Source organism: Phaseolus vulgaris, chromosome 8 (genome assembly GCF_000499845.2).
Source record: "Phaseolus vulgaris cultivar G19833 chromosome 8, P. vulgaris v2.0, whole genome shotgun sequence".
Lineage (NCBI taxonomy): Eukaryota > Viridiplantae > Streptophyta > Magnoliopsida > Fabales > Fabaceae > Phaseolus > Phaseolus vulgaris.
This window is the reverse complement of record NC_023752.2, coordinates 48,089,501-48,108,625: the sequence shown is the minus strand read 5'-3', so window position 1 is coordinate 48,108,625 and position 19,125 is coordinate 48,089,501. Positions and strand designations below refer to the sequence as shown.

Below are 19,125 nucleotides of genomic sequence, written 5' to 3'. Positions count from 1 at the left end.
CTACCTTATTTTGTATAAATTTGAAATTAGTAAATAGTAGACTAGTATTTTGGGCCTTATATTCTAGACCAATTTAGAGTAAGAATTTGGGCCTTGAAAGTCTAAAAAAAAGGCATCCACATGGCGCCACTTCAAGGCATCCAAATAGGTGTCATGTGCTTCTCTTCCAAAGGTGACTCTTTATGCTTCTCCACTCCTTGTGCTGTGCACCACATGTGATGCCTATGCAACCTTCTAATGCCACTTGTCTTGATGCCAATGGAGAGTTTCTTAATATCTTGGAATTTCACACCCACCAATGGAGATGATTATTAGGTTCCACATGTCACGTTATGAATTGAGAGGAATTGTAGAACTCTAATAGTCATCTTAGGAGCCTCCTTAGCCTATAAATAAGATGTTTCTCTTTTGTAAATCTTTAGACTTGAATGATATATTGAATTTGTGTTTCTAAAACTCTCAACACATTTCTTTCAAGTCTCTCTATGACGCTCTCTTACATTCTAGAACTCAAGGGATTTGCCGTAACCTCTTCCTTCACTCTTTGCACTTAAAAAATCACCCCTTCACTTTCCAAAAATCACATCATTATGTGCTTATTTCACAACTTTTTTTTTTTAGTGATACGAGTTAAAAGTTTGTTTACTGTTAAACTATTATACATATTATACTTTTCATTATAAAAGATTGAAGCTTTGAATATCATAAATATTATATAGAAAATTTCATACTAAATTTTCTTATTTAACAATTTATATTTCAACAGATTTAATATTTTATGATAACAATAAATTTTTTTATTTAACATTATAAGAAATCATTAAATAAAAAATAAAAAAATAATTAATTTTTACATTGACTAAATTAGATATTATTTTAAAGATTAAATAATTATTAATATCTAAATAATTTTTATTATTAATAAAATTTATCATTTTTAAATTAGTATCTAATTAACTACCAAAATTTTATCTAGATACTAATTTAGAAACTAATTTATAAATTTTATTAATAATAGAAACTATTTTAAAATAATATTTTTGTTAGTCTTTAAAATAGTATTTTATGATAATTATATATTTTTTTTACAATAAATCTATTTATTTAACATTATAAGAAATTATTAAATAAAAAATTATAAAAACAATTAATTACTACATTAACTACATTAGATATTATTTTAAAAATTAAAAAATTATTAATATCTGAATAATTTTTATTATTAATAAAATTTATAATTTTTAAATTAGTATCTAAATAACTACAAAAATTTTACCTAACTAATTAGATACTAATTTAGAAACTAAACTAATTTATAAATTTTATTAATAATAGAAACTATTTTAAAATAATATTTTTGTTAGTCTTTAAAATAATATTTAATTTAATTAATATAATAACTAATTATCTTTTTAAATTGATTTTTATTTAATGATTTTTTTTAGATTAATTCCGATTTTATATTAAATAAAAATTAAATTAAATTAATTTGAATTTAATATTTATATTTGGTTCAAATACTATCTTTAATAAAAAAGCAAACTAAATCAAATAAGAAACAACCTAATTCAATGCATCATATTTTCATAAAACTAAAGAGTTTAATAATCATATTTACACACAGTCATTCAATGGAGTTAAGTAAGATTCATAAATTAATGACTTAAATGGAAATAAATTAATGTTAATTTGATCTATTTATTCGGTAATTTGAATAAATTTAGACGGTATTAATTCACGTTTTTTGATAAAACTAAAATAATATTATTCAATTAATATATAAGTTGAGAATTTAATTTATAGAATTAAAATTATTTAGTAAAATTAATTTATATACTAATTAATAAATAAAAATAAAATAATTATATTTACATAAAATTTATTATATAAATAATTTTTTTATTTTTTAGATAAAAATATATTATTATCTAATTAAATTTTATTTAAAAATAATTTATTTATTAGTGTTTTTAATTATTTTTAAAATTTGAATAAATTTTTTTATTTGTGCAAATTATTTTATTTTAATGAATTGATGTAATGAATATTAATTTAATTTAAGTTTTTTTTTTAATTTTTTTTAATTTAAACTAATATTAGAATGATTTTTTTATTATGTGTAATTTAGTATGTAATCTTGACAGGACATAATGTAATATTAGTTAATGGTAAATCTCTTTTAATTTAAACTATATAAATAATATATATAGATAAAAATAATAAAAAATATGTAATAATAATAAAATTTATTAATTATAAACTAATTTCTTTATAAACTTATTAATTTAATATTATGTTACATAAATGAATTGTTTATTATTTTAAATTTAGTTGATGATGTGGTAATTAGTTGAAAAAGAGGGAAAGAAATGGACAGTGGATGGGTTGTTTACACGTGGGGTCATCAGATGGATTCTGTTCAACATCACACACTCTCGCCAAAACCATTTCCTTTTCTTTTTCCTCATTTCGCCAAAGTTACACACAACAGAAGAACCAGGGTTGACTTTTTACAATCTCCCACCACTATCCTCAGGTAAGTCACCCACTTTACTCTTCTTCACTTCCTTCTTTCGTGCCTTTTCGACTCCACATTCTTTCAAATCCCTTTTCTAATTATATCAGTCTTGGAATCTCCTTTGGATTTTCGAATCTGAACCCTCCATATCACCCTGTGATCAATTTCGATTAAACTTTGTCTTTAATTCATGAAAAATATCACTTTGTGCGCATGGGTTCTTTTCCGCAACTATAGGATTGTTTATTTATTTATTTTCATTTTACTGAGGGATGAAACAGGGAATTTGTCAATGTCTTTATAGAACCGTGCTGGTGATTGAATTGGCTACGTGGTTCGATTTATTCAATATATTATTACATTTGTGCTTGAATCTTGATTGACCCTATAATGTTTGAATACGAAGCATAGCTGGATCTACCTGTTCAACCACCTTTTGAATTTGGGGAAGGTTTGTGGTTTCGGAAAATTTTATTAAATCATCTATTAAACCCAGGAACTGTACTGGTTTTTATTTTCACTTCAAGATATTTTCTGTACTATATACAGAAGATACTCTCTTTGTAGGAGATGCTGTTAGCTTGCCTGTAATTTTTATTTTTGAATTTGTCCCAACTTAGGTGAGATATCATGAGAATTTTGTAAAAGCTAACCTTTTGTTGTGTTTCGAATGATTAATGCTTAAAATACAAAAATAAAAGGCTATCTTCTCAACTTTACCAAGTTAATCATGTGATCGCCTCACAATTTTGTCATTTTTACTGTCAATATTTCGTGGTGTTTACTTTTGTCTGAAAAGTGTGCGTATATAATAATAATAATAATAATTATTATTATTATTATTATTATATAATAATAATTATTGTTATATATAATTATTATTATTACGATTGTTATTTTCATTGTTATAATAATATAAACTTTAAGCTTGAATTATGAAAATTATAAAGAAAGGTTTGATCATGAATAATATGCATGAGAATTTGGTCCTTAATCAAGTCTAATGATTTTGTGCTATTCACTATTCATGTAGCTAATCTCAGCTAGTAGTAGTGGGATAAGACTCTTCTTGTTCTATATACCTTGTACTACTCACATCCTAAATTTAAGAAACATGATATCACCACGTAATTCTAGTATTTATCTTAGCTTTCTAATTGATACCCGTATGCATGTATCATAAGATTAAACCTTTTGGAAAGATGTAACAAGGATTAGATGTTTAGTAATTTGTGCTCTTCTGAGTGTCGATTAGAAGCTGAAGTCTTGTCTATCAAGATTCTCTCGAACCTGCTGCAGAGTACTTCTGTCCTTTATGAGCAAATGGTTTTTGATGAGATATGAAGTAAATGTTGATTAATATTTTAGGGAAAGAAATGTACTAATCAAAGAGAGTCAATGGAAGGACATGGTTTAAGTTTGATTGATGGATGGCTAGTACCTGAGATTGCTTATTCAATATTTAAATCCTCTCTCACAAGTGATTACTTTAAATTACAATTTTCCTTGACTATAGGTGAATAAACAAATAGGAAGTTTAGTATTATTACTAGGCCTGATTGTAACAATTTAATCAGTGAAATTTAGAAAGTAAAGTAACTCTAATTTAATTGTAGAATGCCGAAGTCCTACCCATAGTAGATCTAGTTTTTCTCAATAGTAAAGATTAAATTGCATTTTTGTTTTCTAGGGTATTTGGATGGTCCAATTTGCTTGATGTCGCGTATAGGATGTACCTTTCTGTTTGAAAATAAACAGACGGAAACAGATAGAGAAATGTCAAGCTTAAAAAATATTGATTCCAGGCCAGACATGTTGAATTGATTCTAAACCCATATGAACCAATGTTGTCTATAACTCAGTTCATCCATCTATATTTTATCATTAATTGGTAATACTTAGCTACTATGGTAATACTTTGATATTTTACAATGAAGCTTTGTCTTTCTTAGTGTTTTGTTGTGTCATTCTTCCTATCCCAAGTGGAATTAAGAAAATTAGTAATTAGTTTAGTTGGTTCCATCACACACTCTCACATGAGCATATGGGGGTGAATCAAGTGAAAACTCTATTGTAGGCAAGATTAGAAGTTATAACCTAATGGTCTATTTTGTAGTTCTAATTGCTTTGGGTTCCCATCACCCTCCCATTTGCTAAAATGTGGTTTTGCTCCAATTTTTTATATTTAATTTATTTTCATTTTATGTTAATTTATTTGTCGTATTCTAGCGGTGCTATGTCCCTGTAATTTTAAATGGTTTTCCTGTTCTGTGTCGTATTTGTATTATTTAAATTTACGACTAACCTCCAATATATATTTTTAACTGATAAATTAACTTTCCTGAGTAATTATAAATGAATGGTGACATTTTAACAAATGAACCAAGGTAAAAAAATATCTCCCATGGATTTACATTGGCCCCATAAAAGTTTAGCTATAATAGTGGTACAAAATTTGTTCTTTACAGCTTGTAATTATACAAGAATAACAGCCTGTCTGCGTGATGAGCTATTGGATAATAATGTAGCTTTGTTTCTAGCTCTCTGGTTAGCTGTAATTATTTGGAAAGATGGGTTAGTACTTAGATAAATTGGAATTTTCTTTTGCAGTATTTTATCTTGACATTTAGTGTGAGTCTACCAGACCAATGAGTGTGGATCCAAAGAAAGCGGCCTCTATCGGCCAGGAGAAAATGTTAACATCACCAGAACAGCAGGCATTGGTATGTCCAGTAGCTTTTTTCTTAATATTTGTAAATATTAAACTGTAACCTTTTGAGCAAAGGAGCATTGTATCTCATAGTAATTTACTTCCTTCTAGATCAATGAGGTGAGAAGGTTAATTGGGCCACAGTCTGGTAAGGCATCTATTTTTTGTTCTGATGCCTCCATCTCAAGGTATTTGAGGGCACGGAATTGGAATGTGAAGAAGGCAGCTAAAATGTTGAAACTGACCCTGAAATGGAGACAAGAATACAAACCGGAAGAAATCCGCTGGGTGAGTAGCTGCCTTTCTTCATTTTTGTTGTCTGACTTTTTGCGCGTAATGCATAGCAGGGAAGGGATGTGTCCTTCTTGGTATTGGTATTTTGTAAAAAAATCTTTCTATATAGTTATGTTGACCTGAGTATTTTGTGTCGCATTGCATCTATTCTCTTGTTACCTTTAATAAACATTATTAAAGGTTCTTAACTGGATCCATTTGCCTTGGTGGCTATATCTGATTCTGATAAATATCTTACCTGAATTACTGTACTGAATACCATATTTGTCTTGACGAGTTCTTTTTTTTAACACATTTATTCACTGACTCACCCAGAATGTTAGTGATCTGAACATTTATGTCAAACCATCACTCTTTCTGTAATTATCTTTTGATAAAAGTTGTTCGATTCGATGTATATATTTTACTGATGCAGGAAGATGTTGCTCATGAAGCAGAGACAGGAAAAATATATAGATCAAATTATATTGACAAGCATGGGAGAACTGTCCTAGTAATGAGACCTAGTCGACAGGTATCTTCTGAAAATCACTTCTAATCTCTAGCATGACATGTTTATCTAAGTCAGTTGTCAAAATAAGTTAATAGGGAAGAATGCGAATGAGGGATGTATTCAAACATATTTTGTCCACCTACCATCTCAGGTTTCATTTCTTTTAACATTCTGCTCCGCTCATGCCCAAAGACTTAACATCTAGGGCATGAAGTTTGCAAGACAACATATGTTGGTGATCCATGTTGAAGACTAGATAGATTTTGATACCATATTCGAAATGGATTGAATTTAAAGTAGAATTGGACACGTAGGATTCAACATATTCAGTTGGCTTGACTTGTAGACTACACAGGCTTTGATACCATACTTGAAGTTGTTCAAACCTGACTTATATTATTTCCATCAGAAAACACTCTTATGCTCCCTGCTTTAAGACAGAGATCAGATTTAATAGATTGTGCCTACATAACTGATTAAAGTGCTATTGTTTTAGTAGAGGAATGTTATCCATGTTTCAATTTATTTTCTTTCTTTTTTGGGTGCAGAACTCAAAGTCAACTAAAGGACAAATTAAATATTTGGTATACTGCATGGAGAATGCTGTTTTTAATCTTCCACCAGAACAAGAACAAATGGTCTGGTTGATTGACTTCCAGGGTTTCAATATGTCACATATATCAATAAAGGTGACACGTGAAACTGCCCATGTATTACAAGAACATTATCCTGAACGCCTGGGTCTGGCAATACTTTACAATGCACCCAAGTTCTTTGAACCATTTTTCACGGTAATTAAATGAAAGTTTTTCCTATCACAATTAGTGCCTCGCTATCTATTAAGTCCGGTATATCTATTTTTGGTTTTGGTGAAGTATTGAATGAAACCACAAGTTGATAATGTGATGCAAATACTTTAGATTCTAGACTAAAATGAGTCCAAAAATGATATTTTGTTGTTGTTGAGAAACTCTGTTTCAGGTGTATTTTAGCCACTCAAGATGAGATGAAAATTGGAGTCCACTTGGTCCAGAATTGAAGCTCTGGATCCAAGCTATTATTTGTCTGTCATGGACAGAATACAAGTTTTCATCTTCATTTGATTTTTAAAATTTTTCAAAACCTGTTAATTAGTGTGTTTATTTATAGCTGCTAATACTTTTCATCATTAATCTTGTACATTGTCTGATGATAAATATGTACTGCTGTAGATGGTAAAGCCGATACTAGAGCCTAAGACTTATAATAAAGTCAAGTTCGCATACTCTGATGATCAGAACACCAAGAAGATTATGGAGGATTTGTTTGACTTTGACCAACTTGAAACTGCATTTGGTGGGAATGATGATACAGGATTTGACATAAACAAATATGCTGATAGAATGAAAGAGGATGACAAGAAGATTCCTGCTTTCTGGACTAGGGAAAACTCCCCATCATCAGTTCCAAATCATGTTCCTTCTTTAGATTCTACTAGGTTAGACTCAAATACTGATGGTTCGGACAATGAGAAACTAGACTCTTCCCCTGACCTCGTGGTGGACACAGGTATCATTAACCCGGACCATAAAAGCTTGGTTAGTGAAGGAGAAAGAAATACCAGTGCAGATTAGAATGAGAAATTAGATTCCTTTGAAATAACATACAGACACAATCAAGATGCTGTGTCATTATTATTTTGAAGTTAGAATCAAGTGACCTTTTGTTAACCCTGGATTTAACGTGATCACAGATGTTTTTGCTTTTGGGAATTCTAGCTTTTTCCCTATAAAACATGCGTAGAATGCTTTCTTGTGCCTTTAGTAGTGTTTTGCTGCTGTTGTTGTGGTAGACATTTTTTTGCTATCCCTCCTGGATGGACAAATTATTTACAGCAAGCTGGTTTATATTACTCTTCACTCAATATCATTTCTTTTAAAAGAAATCATATGTGCAAAGTAAAAATGATAAACGTACATTTACATAAAATTAATTAAGATTATAACGTATTTTAATCCAAATCAGCAGTAGTATCTGATTACGTGTGCTTAACCAGGCTGTAGTATTTAAAATTAGTTAACTTTTTTATTTAAACTAACTTTAGTATCTGACTTCGTGTGCTTTAAACCTTTTTCATGTCTATCCTAACAACCTTTACCAAGAGTGAGGGTAAGAGATTTATAGACACTAGATATGTAGTAGGAAAATTACTGTTAATTGTATTTATGAACTCTATCCGTTCAAAGCATGAATCCTCTTGTATCACAGTACAATAAAGTGCTGATACGAAGAAAACGTTTCTCTCTCTCTTTTCCTCGTTTGCTTTCTGCATCCTACATTTATATTTATTTTTAAATGACCAATTTTCCATTTTCATTTTATAAAATGTATGGAGGTATCTGACATTGTTTTTCAAAGTTATTTTTTTAATTGTACAGTAATTGGATAATACTTTCTAGAAAATCAATATTTAAAGAGAATGAGATAAGTTTTGAATTGTATAATATAGGAAATCACTTTATTGAAAGTATTTTACATCAACAATTCAGAATAATATTTTTGAACTCTGAGATTGTAAAATTAGTAAGACAAAGTGAAGATAGAGAAAGGCAAACAAGACCCAAAAGAAAAGGGAAGAAACACATCATAACTCTAGCAAGAAAGTATCTAAAGAACCGAACCAACACATCATAACCCTCATGGGAAAGAAGCTTACTCCCGGGACTTCTCCCATTTGAGAGACATAACCACCTCCCAGATGAAGTTAGTGTCCTCTCTTCCAAAGTGACCATAAGCAGGAGTTTTCAAGAACCTTCTATTTCCACCCCTTTTTACCAAATTAATGGAAAACATTCAATCTGAGAATGTAATTATAGATTCTAAATATAACTATTTAAAATGCATTTTCTATTTCACTTTCAAATTTACCAATACAAAAAGTTTGTAAAAACTCTCTTTATATAAGGAAAACACTTCAAGGCTAATAATAATTGTGTAAGCAAATACGAGTATAATAAAATATTCTTCAAAATGCAAATATTTATATTTTCTTTCTCCATTATTCTCTTTTTCTCTTTCATTAAATAGTTTGTTTTCCTTTTTGTAATTTTTTATTTCTCTTTTTTTTTTAATTCTGATTAAAATACTTTTAGTGGAAATGTTATTCTCTGAATTTTTTTTTCTTGAATAAACCAAAAAACAGAAAAAAAATAATTCTGGAGTAAATCCTTCCGCATTTTATTTATGAGAGTAAACTTGTTTCTTGTAAACTGGTTTCTATGCAGCTGTTTTAAAATATATTTTAAAATAGTTTATATAATAATTTTAAAATATTATTTTAATACATGTAAACTATTAAAATTATTATTAATAAATCTAATTTTGAAATTTATGATTAAATTTAATTTTAATTTATATTTACATAAATTTAAATTATTAATATTACAAATTTGTAAGAATAATTTAAATTAATGACAATATATGGAAAAGCTTATTGGAACAATACATATATCCTTAGTATTTAATAAATAAAATTTAAATATTTAGCGAAGATTAACTAAAACTTAGTTTATTTTAGAGTTAAAGGTGCTTGGAAATAAAATACATGAAATTGACAAAACATAAATATAATTGAAATCAAATGGATACTCATTCATTCAAGTGTAGATCTTGTTATATTGCGTTTGTCGATATAGGTAGTTTTGTATGTCACGAATAATTTCATTAGGTGTTAACCTACATAAATATTTGGTTTGGACAAACAATTCAATTTCTCTCCATGATTGTTCAAGCTACACAATGCACATGTGGGTGAAAAGTTCAATCATTTTCCAACGATTGATCAATTGTTCGACATGAGTGTCAATTTTCATTTGTATTGAGTTGTGGACAAGTTTTTTATTAACAACTCAAATCGTACGTAAGTGATTGATTTTGTGACTTGTTTATAGTCTCCATATTGTAGTACTTTTGTTATGCTATGAAGTAGCTGATTGAAATACTAATTGTGTTGGATTGTCATTATTTTAGTGTTGCAACATTTGTAGGTTAGACAATAACTATGTCAAGTTTCCATTATGGTAGTTCATTGGATAAATTTTTCGAAGTAAAGTATTATTTCGATGGAACAATGGGGTTGGGGTTTGTGGAAAAGCTTACAATGGGTTGGTTTAGAAGCATCATAATTTCTTCTGTAGTCTTTGTAAACTTAGCATGCAATTCAATAATTGTATCAATAGGAAATTAAGACCTACAAGCTAACATTTGAGATACAAGGATATCAATTAATATCTCAGTAGCATCATACCTAATTAGATTGTGATCCGTGTGTTGAGGTTGGTGGTAGTACAACTTGTTCATTGTTGTGTGATCGTCCAAAAGTAGTACACACTTTTTCCTTCAAATTACTGAAGGTACAATTGTATGGGATCCAAAACAATTTAGGAGATGCACATTGAAAGTGGACATCTTCCTCAATTTGTATGATTAGACCATAGTAGTCATGTTCATGTTCATCTTCAAAGTGGGAGGTTCTTTGTCTCCTTTCTTGGGAACTCATTGTTCTTTCTTCTTTCTCCTTAGCTAGTTGTTCTTTTTCTCTTTCTTCATACACCTTCTACCTTCTGCATTTCCATGGGTGAAGAGCTTGGTGAGGATAACCTAGATATTTTAATAAAGATAAAAGAAAACACGAGAGAGAATGATGGCTTTATAAGCCAAGTTAGTTCCAAGAAAGTTGTAAGAAAACCTCACAAAAGAAAGAAAGAAATTGTGTGTATTTTGGAAGAAAGTCTCTCAACACTCTCAAGTTTAGTGTATAGGAAGATCACTCACTTACTTTGAAGAGCTTGTTGGTTGTCTTGGTGTGAGATATATCTTCTTAGAATAATTCCAAATTATTGATCTTACCTTCCTTCTTTTGTGTTCCAAGATGAGGAAAGAAAGAAAGAAAACTACAAGACAAAACTTTATGATTTTTGTGACTTTATGTTGGTTGTCCTTCTTGGTTTCTTTGGGGGTTTCTTTGAGAGTTTCTTTGTGAGGTTTTGTTGCAAAGATCACATAATTGAGTATGGAAAGCTTATTGTATATAATCTGCTGGTAGGTATTCCCTTTAACCTGCCACACCTCTTTAATATAAATTTGTTGAAGATCAGTCATATATGTGTGTATGTGTTTGTGTGTTTGTGTGTGCATGATATGAACTTTTTAATATGTGTTTTATGCTAGCTTAAGTGCACCAAACCATCGAGTGGAAGTTACCAGTACCAAATGATCTATTTGTTGTTCTTTACTTATGCTTAATTTGTTTGTGTAATCAAAGGCGTAACAACAAATGATTTGAAAATATTAAAGGAAAACATATGTAGTAATAATAAACTTTCATATACGTTGAAATGTGCTTAGTTAGAAAGAGTTTTTATATAAAAAAAAGGTATATATCTTACAACATTCATATTAGAACATAAAAACGGAATCAAAAGAAAATGTGTTATGCCTTAAAATGAAATTAAATCTTATTATCGGTACATGTTTTTTAATGTTTTCCTTTCAAAGAGAAGTAAAAAGCTCCAATGTAATCTAGACCTTGCATGTCAAGCTTCCAGTCAACACACATAAAGGGATACAATGCTAAATCAATGTAGTTAAGAAAGTTTTTCATAAAAGCCATATCGTAACTAATATGATGAAGCATAAATCATCATCAAAGGCCTATATAAAGGAAACAAGATGAAGAAGAAGAATACAAGACAATACAACTATTACACATGTGCTATATACTAGTGCAAAATACATATATTACAACAAGCTATTAAATCGATGTAAAGCATCACATAATGATATTTTTTGTAATTTATGACAAATATTTTTTACCAAGAAACTTTTATGAATCAATCTGTCTTGAAGATTTCAAGTTGTGTGTGTGTTTAGGTAGATTTTGATGTGTAACTTTGCATTACATTATGATCCAAGGCACTTCATAATCTATCTCCTTAAAAAGTTTTTTTTTCTAAATCTATTTTATTTTTTAATCAGTTGATTCATATTTTAATCAATTAAAATTACTTCTATTCAAGTCGGTTGACTATAGTAAGAATTTTTAATAGATTGATTTATCATATCAGTAGGTTGAAAATACTTAAAGTTTTTAAAGATTTAAAACTGTTTTATCAATAGGTTGAAAATACTTAAAGTTTTTAAAGATTTAAAACTGTTTTGTTTCTTATTTTGTTTTTTCTGTTAAGTGTTAAGTGAAATCGACAAGTTATTTCGACAAAAGAACCAATTTAAAATCTATTAATTTCTTCTGTTAAAAGAAAAAAAGTAAGTTATTTCAAAATAAATTAAATGTCTTTAACATAATTATGTTATATTAACCAATCCGATTTTAATTGATACAACTGTTTTCATTAAATTATCAAACCGATTTTGCAATCATTATTACATTATATAAGGATGTAATCTTATCATTTTAAAACAACGAATTTCATAAGAGAGAAAAACAAAAAGTTTTGAAATCATTTTTGAAGATTGAGTTTGCTTATTGGATAAGTCTTGTGTTGCAAAGAAGTTTTTCTCGATTTGTAATTTTAGTGTGCTTCCTATGTAAAAATTCAGGTGTATTCAAACCTTTATTCAGGTTGTATATTGTTGTAGTGGATTCAAATAGAGTTTCCAATTTTTTGTTGTGTGAGTAAGAGTGTGTGTTTCTTGTAGGGTTCATGATCAATACTCTTGATTGTCTCTTTTGTAAAACTTTGTGTTTGGTTTAGTGAATTCTTAGTGGTTTTGTTGAAAACTGGATGTATCTCTTGGTGTAAAAGTGAACCAATATAAATCTCCTATGCAATTCTCTCTCTCACTCTGATATCTGTTTATATGTTGCTTTACATTTTTATGTGTTTAAATTAATCGGTTAAATTCACATAAAAAATGGTTTATATTTTGAATATATGCTTGTTGTGCTTTTTATAATTGGTTGAACGAAGAAAACAATTAGTTGATTTTATTAGTTTTCAATATGACTCTAACTTTTGTGAAAATCTTTTGAAAACAATTCAACCGTTATCTCAGATATTACATCAGTTGTACTCACAACCAATGTAATATGTTCAAAATCACAAAAAAGAAAAACACATATAAAATCGGTTGCATGGGGAAATCGATGTGATATTTATTGTTTTAAAATTTCAGGTTCGCGTTGTGACGTTCATTGTCCTCTCGCGCACTCGTTTGTGTTGCGTACTCATGATTCTTTGCATTTCTATTTTTGTTTTGGTTCTTTCGATCTATGGTGATGTTGGTCGTGGTGGTGGGTTGTGCTAGACATTTGCCGCTTCTTCTCCCTCGTTGTGTCGTGTACAATCTTAGTTGCTACATTTTTCATTTTTGTTTTTGGGGTTGGGTTCTTTGGAGTGCCGATGACATTGGTCGCAGTGGTAGGTGGTGCGAGAGTTTCGCCGTCGCTGGTTGGGGTTTGGTCTTCTTATTTCGATGTTCTCTCACATCATGTTGTGCTATCTCCGTTGTCGCATTGTATTTTTTCGTTTGTTGGTTTCGATTTTTTGGACCTCAAGGGAGCTTGCACTTTTTTGTTTTGTCATCGTTGATTACTCTTTCCATTGTCTCATTTTTAGGTTATGTGTTTGCATTTTTGGACCATAGAGGTATTTGGTGCTGGGTTGTGTTGTTGGTTTGGTTCCGCGTCACTTGCAGTGGCGATTTGGTGTCTGAAACAAGTTGAGTTGATTCCGCATTTTTTGTTGTCTCCACTGATATGCATTGGGTTGCTTCAATCCCAAGTAGGTGTTTTACATTTTTTTACTCTTATTATTTGTTATATTAATAACTAATGATTTTAATGATAATGTATTTGTTTAAATATTTGTAATATAATTTTAAATATATTTTAGTTTTTAAGATTATTTTTTATGTTTTAATTTTTAAAATACTATTTAGATTAAGATAAATATATTAGGTTTTTTTAGGAAGTTTAGATTGAGAGGAATTTGTATTTGATTTTTTATAACATTTTTGTATTGAGATGAGTATATTTTTATTGATAAGTTTTCTGAGTTGTTATTGTTAAGGATAAACACAAAGTCCGGTAATTAATGGAGATATATTTAAACCTGAAAACATTGAAGATGTCGAGTAAAAATTCATGTTGCTAACTGTTTACAATTTATAGTAGACATGATATTTCTAAAATTCAATGATTTATTTATATAGGCACATGAAAGCAATTACTCCTTTACCATATGAAAACAACACTAGAGTGGAGCATAGATTCTAATCCACTAGCACGAAACTGTCTTAAACTCTAAAGATGTACTTAGATTTCCATGCAATATAACTCTTACATATTTTTTATAATCAATATAACTCTACTATCCAGCTGATTAATGTGTGATATATATATTCCCTGAAACGAAGATAATAAAATGATAATAAAAAGCAAAAGAAAAAGTACACTAAGAAAGAAGCATAAACAGAAGAATAGTGTGTATATCTATTATCTAACCTTGGAAAGACATTACTGAAGCATATCATCCAACCTCTGTCGGTAATGAGCCAAACGCTGTAACCGAGTAATAACATTGTAACCGAGTGTCTTGGAGATTTGGTTAACAAGATTTGAGGAAATGAAGAACCGAACATAATGTACCAACATAATATCTTGTCCCTAACAAGATTTGTATACGCATCTCTGAAATATTTTGTGTAACAACCTTCTAAGAGTATTATACTTTGAAATTTTTTAAAAAGAGCCATGGAAATAAACATTTTGGTGAGAAAGAAAAGGTGCTTAATATAGAAGCACAACCTGAAATTACCAATACCATTTTATAAAGAATCAATTCAGAAGAGATAAGGTAGTAGTTTTAAATCATAGCTGTCAATAGTGAAACTACTTTGAAATGTATCTTTAGATCTGTTTCTTGTGAGTAAGGGCTATTTCATCTTTTCAAAGTAAAAGATATCAATTCTTAAATAATTATCTAGAATGCAAAATCGAGTTAAGTAGAAAAGGGACATAGGTGTATACCCTAGTGTAGGCATAAACTCCAGCTTCAGTTGGTCCTATTGGACTTCCCCTCCTGATGAATCTTCCTTCTTTGAAAATATAAAGCATTGGAATTCCAGTTGACAATTCTAAATTAATCACCTGCCAAAAATGTGAGAAATAAAAATGAAGCATTGCTATTTATGACATGTGAACATAGAAATTACGATGACTCTGAACACTTCACCAATCACCTCTTGGGAAGTTAGCTTGTCAAGATACATAATAATGGATCTCAGTGAATTCCCATGAGCTGAAACCATAACATTCTTTCCAGATAAAAGTTGAGGTTCAATCTGCAGTATAATGTCAATGGAATCAGCTTCTTATAGATGCTGCAATATAAAGTTAACACACATAACACTTGACTTATTAATTATATAATGACAGAACATGTAGAATATAACAACATAAAAGGAGAAAAACATGTAGAATATTACTAATATGTTTTATTCTTTATTAAAAAGAGCATGACACAAAAAATCTATACAAGAGCATACTTGGTCTCTAAAATAGGCAACTGCCCTTTCAGCACACATTTCCAGACTTTCACCATTTGGGGGAGGTATGTTATAACTTCTACGCCACTCATGTACTTGTTCTTTGCCATACCTTTGTGCTGTTTCTTGTTTATTGAGACCCTGTAGTTCTCCATACCTGAAATGATAACCAGTATGGCATAAATAGATTATATTCTGTACACAAGGTTGTAAAGAAGGAGTAGCAAACATTGTAAGTAGGAAGAAGATTACTACATTCTTTCATTCAATTGCCAGGCTGCTATGACTGGAATGGAATGCTCTTTTGTATCTTTACAAAAAACTTGGCTCCACTCCCTTGCTTGTTCACTCTCATTGTGCATTATGATAGGCACCTGCAGGAAGTTTGATCCCTAATAGTTTAGACAAATACAGTTAAACTACAAATAGTTTAAACTACATTTTTGTAGCAAATGAATATATTTCTCCAAATAGTTTAAACTACAGATTAATGCAGTGCAACAGAAAAATGCATATCTGCAATATATATAGCATATTTGTCTGTTCTTTTTTGGATTATGATACCTGTATAAATACTGTTAAACTCCCCTTCCTTAGTTAAGCACTGGTTAGGCACAGGCCATGCTTACAAATATGCTCAGAACTTTCTCAAGTGAAATTTAGTGGATATGTTATGTCTTTTTTAACACTTGAAGTATTCATGTTACCTTCATGTGGCGGTGCTGTGTCATGGCAAGCATGGCTGTCATTTGTGCTCGAATCAAAGCAGATGTAAATATGAGATCCACAGGAATACTGCTAATTCTTTTGCCTGCTTCAATTGCCTCATCGATACCCTTCTTGCTGAGGGGGACATCAACACAACCCGTAAACAAGTTCTTTTCATTCCACAAGGACTCGCCGTGTCGAACAAGGATCAAAGCAGCCTCATCTGAGTAGGAATGAATTGAATGGCAGTTAGAAGATTTCTAATAGTTCCAACTTCTTGGATGTGGCAATCAACTAAAACATGGTTAATCAAAGTTCAAGGTGCAATCCACATGTTTTTTTTTATCAGCAGGTGCAATCCACATGAACAAGCTTTGACACTGAAACATGTCTAGCAATATTGAATGTCAATTGAGAGAAGAGTTTGTCTTACTTGACTTTTTGTGAGTGTCTCTATCACTAGTTCTGCTTCTTGAAGCGGATGATACCGAGTCAACCACAGATGTTTGATATTCTATACATTTACTTACACGAAGATCCCTTTTTGACAAACCGTAACTGCTGAAAAAATCCTTTGTCACCACCAGTCTTCCAATATAGTTGAACTTGTGCTGATGATTAAAATTGTTGATGTGAGAATTGGATTGAAAAGCCCCAATTGCTTGGTTGTACACTCCAGTAGCCATTGTCTGTAGATTGAAAACAAACTACTCATCAAGAATGTAGAGATTTATTTGTCCATATTAGCATCAAAACGTATCCTCCATGTTTGAATCAACGAAAAGTAAACAAAGCAAGCTCACACAAGCTTAGAAGACATGTTGTTGATCATCAATAATGCCAAAATAACAGGAAAAGAAAGTGAATCCTTGGGAAATTTAAACACCCCTTACTAAAAAAAATGCAGATCTATGAGGATGAATGCAAAAACATCAAGATGACCCCAGGAGGAGAAAAAGCAACAAAAAGCCTTCTGTTTTCTACAATAAAGTGATTCATTCAGAGTACCTGCAGCACCCTTATATCAGTGCATATGTGAAGGTGAAAGTGAAAGAGTATATATATAAAGAGATAAAAGGCAGGAACATTTATTGGCCTCCTTTTATATAAGGGTGGTGGCGAAGAAAACGAGGTGGTGGTGGAGCAATGCAGTTTACGTAGAAGTAGTAGTAGTTGATGGAGTTAATTACATAAGCTACTCGTATTCACTCCAAACCAACCAACTAATTGATGAATGAAAAAGGTGTCGATTATTGAGAGGAAAAGGGAGTTAGTGTGAGTATTTGTTACACAACTCCCTTGAAATGCAGAAGAGTCAATATAACTAATGGCACAGAACATTAGATGTTTGATTTGGTTTGTTCCAAAATGTCACGATATAGCAGCATAAGACAGTTTATGTAGTTCGGTAAAAACTACGAGCGCAGCCATAATTCTCAAGCACAACGGTCCAAGCCTTTTGTTAAAAAAATAATAAAAAAGTTGGATAAATAATGAATTTCATCCGTAAAGGTTTTGGATGAAAACGGATGAAATTTGGTATAAGTAAAAAATAAATAAAAAAATTGGTATAAGTAAAAAAAATAAAATCCAATTAAAAATAAACAAGTTTTCCGATTTTTTATTTATTTATTTTGAATAACAAGTTTAAATCGTTTTTAATTTGAATGAAGTAAAACATTAAATCAAATATTTTCTTACACTATTATTTAATAAACAAACTTGAGATATTAATAATACAATTTGATATAATAATATTATCTGTATAGTTTGTTTTAGTATTTGTCAATATAATCTCACATCACTTAGATAAAATTTATATATAGATAAAATTTATATATATTGTACTTGAAGTTTTATTTTCAAATTATTTTTTTAATTAAGTGGGATAAATGACTAATACCACTAGAAGAATTTCTCTTTAGATAATAGGTATTGTAACTGGTATTACTGTGATCGGTTTAATTAGTAATTTTTTTATGGTTCGTAATTTGGATTGTGCTCATCTATGTAGTCATTGTATTTCTTAATCTACCGAAACACTTTTTATGGACAAAATCGTGATGACAACTGTCTGAATTTCAAAGTGGACAATATTTTAAATACGGTGATTGTCTCTTATCTCACCAAATTATTGGACTGTATGAAAGAAATTTTCAAATATTGATTTAATATAAAAGACAATTGGAATGAAAAGAAATGACTAAGAATTTAAATAGATTAAGAAAGGTAAAAGTGAAAACATAAAAGAAGTATCAATAACTTACAAAGAAAAAGAATAATATTGTTCTATTTATCAATTTCACTTTTTTACGTTTACATAAATGAGTACTCGTATTTTTGTCATCGACCTTTTTAAAAAGTTATTATTTGGATTTCTAAAAGTTATTATATATTATGTGATTTCTATACTATGTCTCGTAAAAGTTTTATTTGTCACTTTTAGCCATAAATATGTTCAATTAATAGTTACCATATTCATGTTCCTTGTAACATCTTCACTGATTGAAGATCAATATATAACTTCGTTTTCAATTTGCTTGAGAAGTAACTACTCTTTCGATGTATAAATATTTTTTGAACGTATAACAGCCTCTTCTTTCTTCTAAATTAAAATGAAGCTTTTCCTTTGTGTTGATATAAAAGCTTGCAATATAAAGATTTAATGTTTTCAAGCCTGAAATTTAATGCTTTCGGACACAATATACTATGTTGATGATGATGTGAGTGTTAAAAGATATTGATTGATCTTGAATTTGGATTGTAATTTATTATTTTAATCATGTTGTAGAAGTTTCTTTAACTTTCATTTGAAGATTGACTAAGTTAAAGAATCTTTGAATGTGTCGTGGAGTC

The 19,125-nt window shown here is 29.7% G+C and overlaps 2 protein-coding genes across 6 annotated transcripts; one reads left to right on the top strand and one right to left on the bottom strand.

Annotated features, from left to right (window-relative positions):
• Positions 1-2,382: 2,382 nt before the first annotated feature.
• Positions 2,383-7,813, top strand: LOC137824698 (uncharacterized). Of its 2 annotated transcripts, none has more exons than XM_068630368.1 (6): positions 2,383-2,536; positions 5,129-5,241; positions 5,340-5,516; positions 5,938-6,036; positions 6,564-6,806; positions 7,227-7,813. In XM_068630368.1, the coding sequence occupies exons 2-6, from the start codon at positions 5,167-5,169 to the stop codon at positions 7,626-7,628; spliced, it is 996 nt and encodes a 331-aa protein (XP_068486469.1). In that variant the 5' UTR covers positions 2,383-2,536; positions 5,129-5,166; the 3' UTR covers positions 7,629-7,813. The 2 variants fall into 2 exon arrangements, with proteins under 2 accessions (XP_068486469.1, XP_068486470.1); XM_068630369.1 differs by lacking the exon at positions 2,383-2,536 and adding an exon at positions 2,540-2,969.
• Positions 7,814-8,565: 752 nt separating this feature from the next.
• LOC137824697 (2,3-bisphosphoglycerate-dependent phosphoglycerate mutase 1-like) lies at positions 8,566-17,337 on the bottom strand. Of its 4 annotated transcripts, none has more exons than XM_068630366.1 (9): positions 17,163-17,337; positions 16,703-16,958; positions 16,269-16,492; positions 15,817-15,935; positions 15,562-15,718; positions 15,256-15,357; positions 15,044-15,163; positions 14,519-14,575; positions 8,566-8,821 (listed from the first exon to the last, which is right to left on the bottom strand). In XM_068630366.1, exons 2-8 carry the CDS (start codon positions 16,953-16,955, stop codon positions 14,531-14,533), a joined length of 1,020 nt encoding a protein of 339 aa, XP_068486467.1. In that variant the 5' UTR covers positions 16,956-16,958; positions 17,163-17,337; the 3' UTR covers positions 8,566-8,821; positions 14,519-14,530. The 4 variants fall into 4 exon arrangements, with proteins under 4 accessions (XP_068486467.1, XP_068486466.1, XP_068486465.1 ...); XM_068630365.1 differs by lacking the exon at positions 8,566-8,821 and adding an exon at positions 10,159-10,616; XM_068630364.1 differs by lacking the exon at positions 8,566-8,821 and adding an exon at positions 14,102-14,419.
• Between the last annotated feature and the right edge of the window lie 1,788 nt (positions 17,338-19,125).

Bases quoted from the DNA above. Each gene is read 5' to 3' on its own strand.
- LOC137824698 (XM_068630368.1), top strand. From the start codon at position 5,167: ATGAGTGTGGATCCAAAGAAAGCGGCCTCTATCGGCCAGGAGAAAATG. The intron at 5,242-5,339 runs GTATGTCCAGTA...ACTTCCTTCTAG, and splicing joins CACCAGAACAGCAGGCATTG to ATCAATGAGGTGAGAAGGTT. The intron at 5,517-5,937 runs GTGAGTAGCTGC...TTACTGATGCAG, and splicing joins AACCGGAAGAAATCCGCTGG to GAAGATGTTGCTCATGAAGC.
- LOC137824697 (XM_068630366.1), bottom strand. From the start codon at position 16,955: ATGGCTACTGGAGTGTACAACCAAGCAATTGGGGCTTTTCAATCCAAT. The intron at 15,719-15,816 runs GTAGTAATCTTC...TTATCATTTCAG, and splicing joins TGGCAATTGAATGAAAGAAT to GTATGGAGAACTACAGGGTC. The intron at 15,358-15,561 runs GTATGCTCTTGT...ATTATACTGCAG, and splicing joins TTGCCTATTTTAGAGACCAA to ATTGAACCTCAACTTTTATC.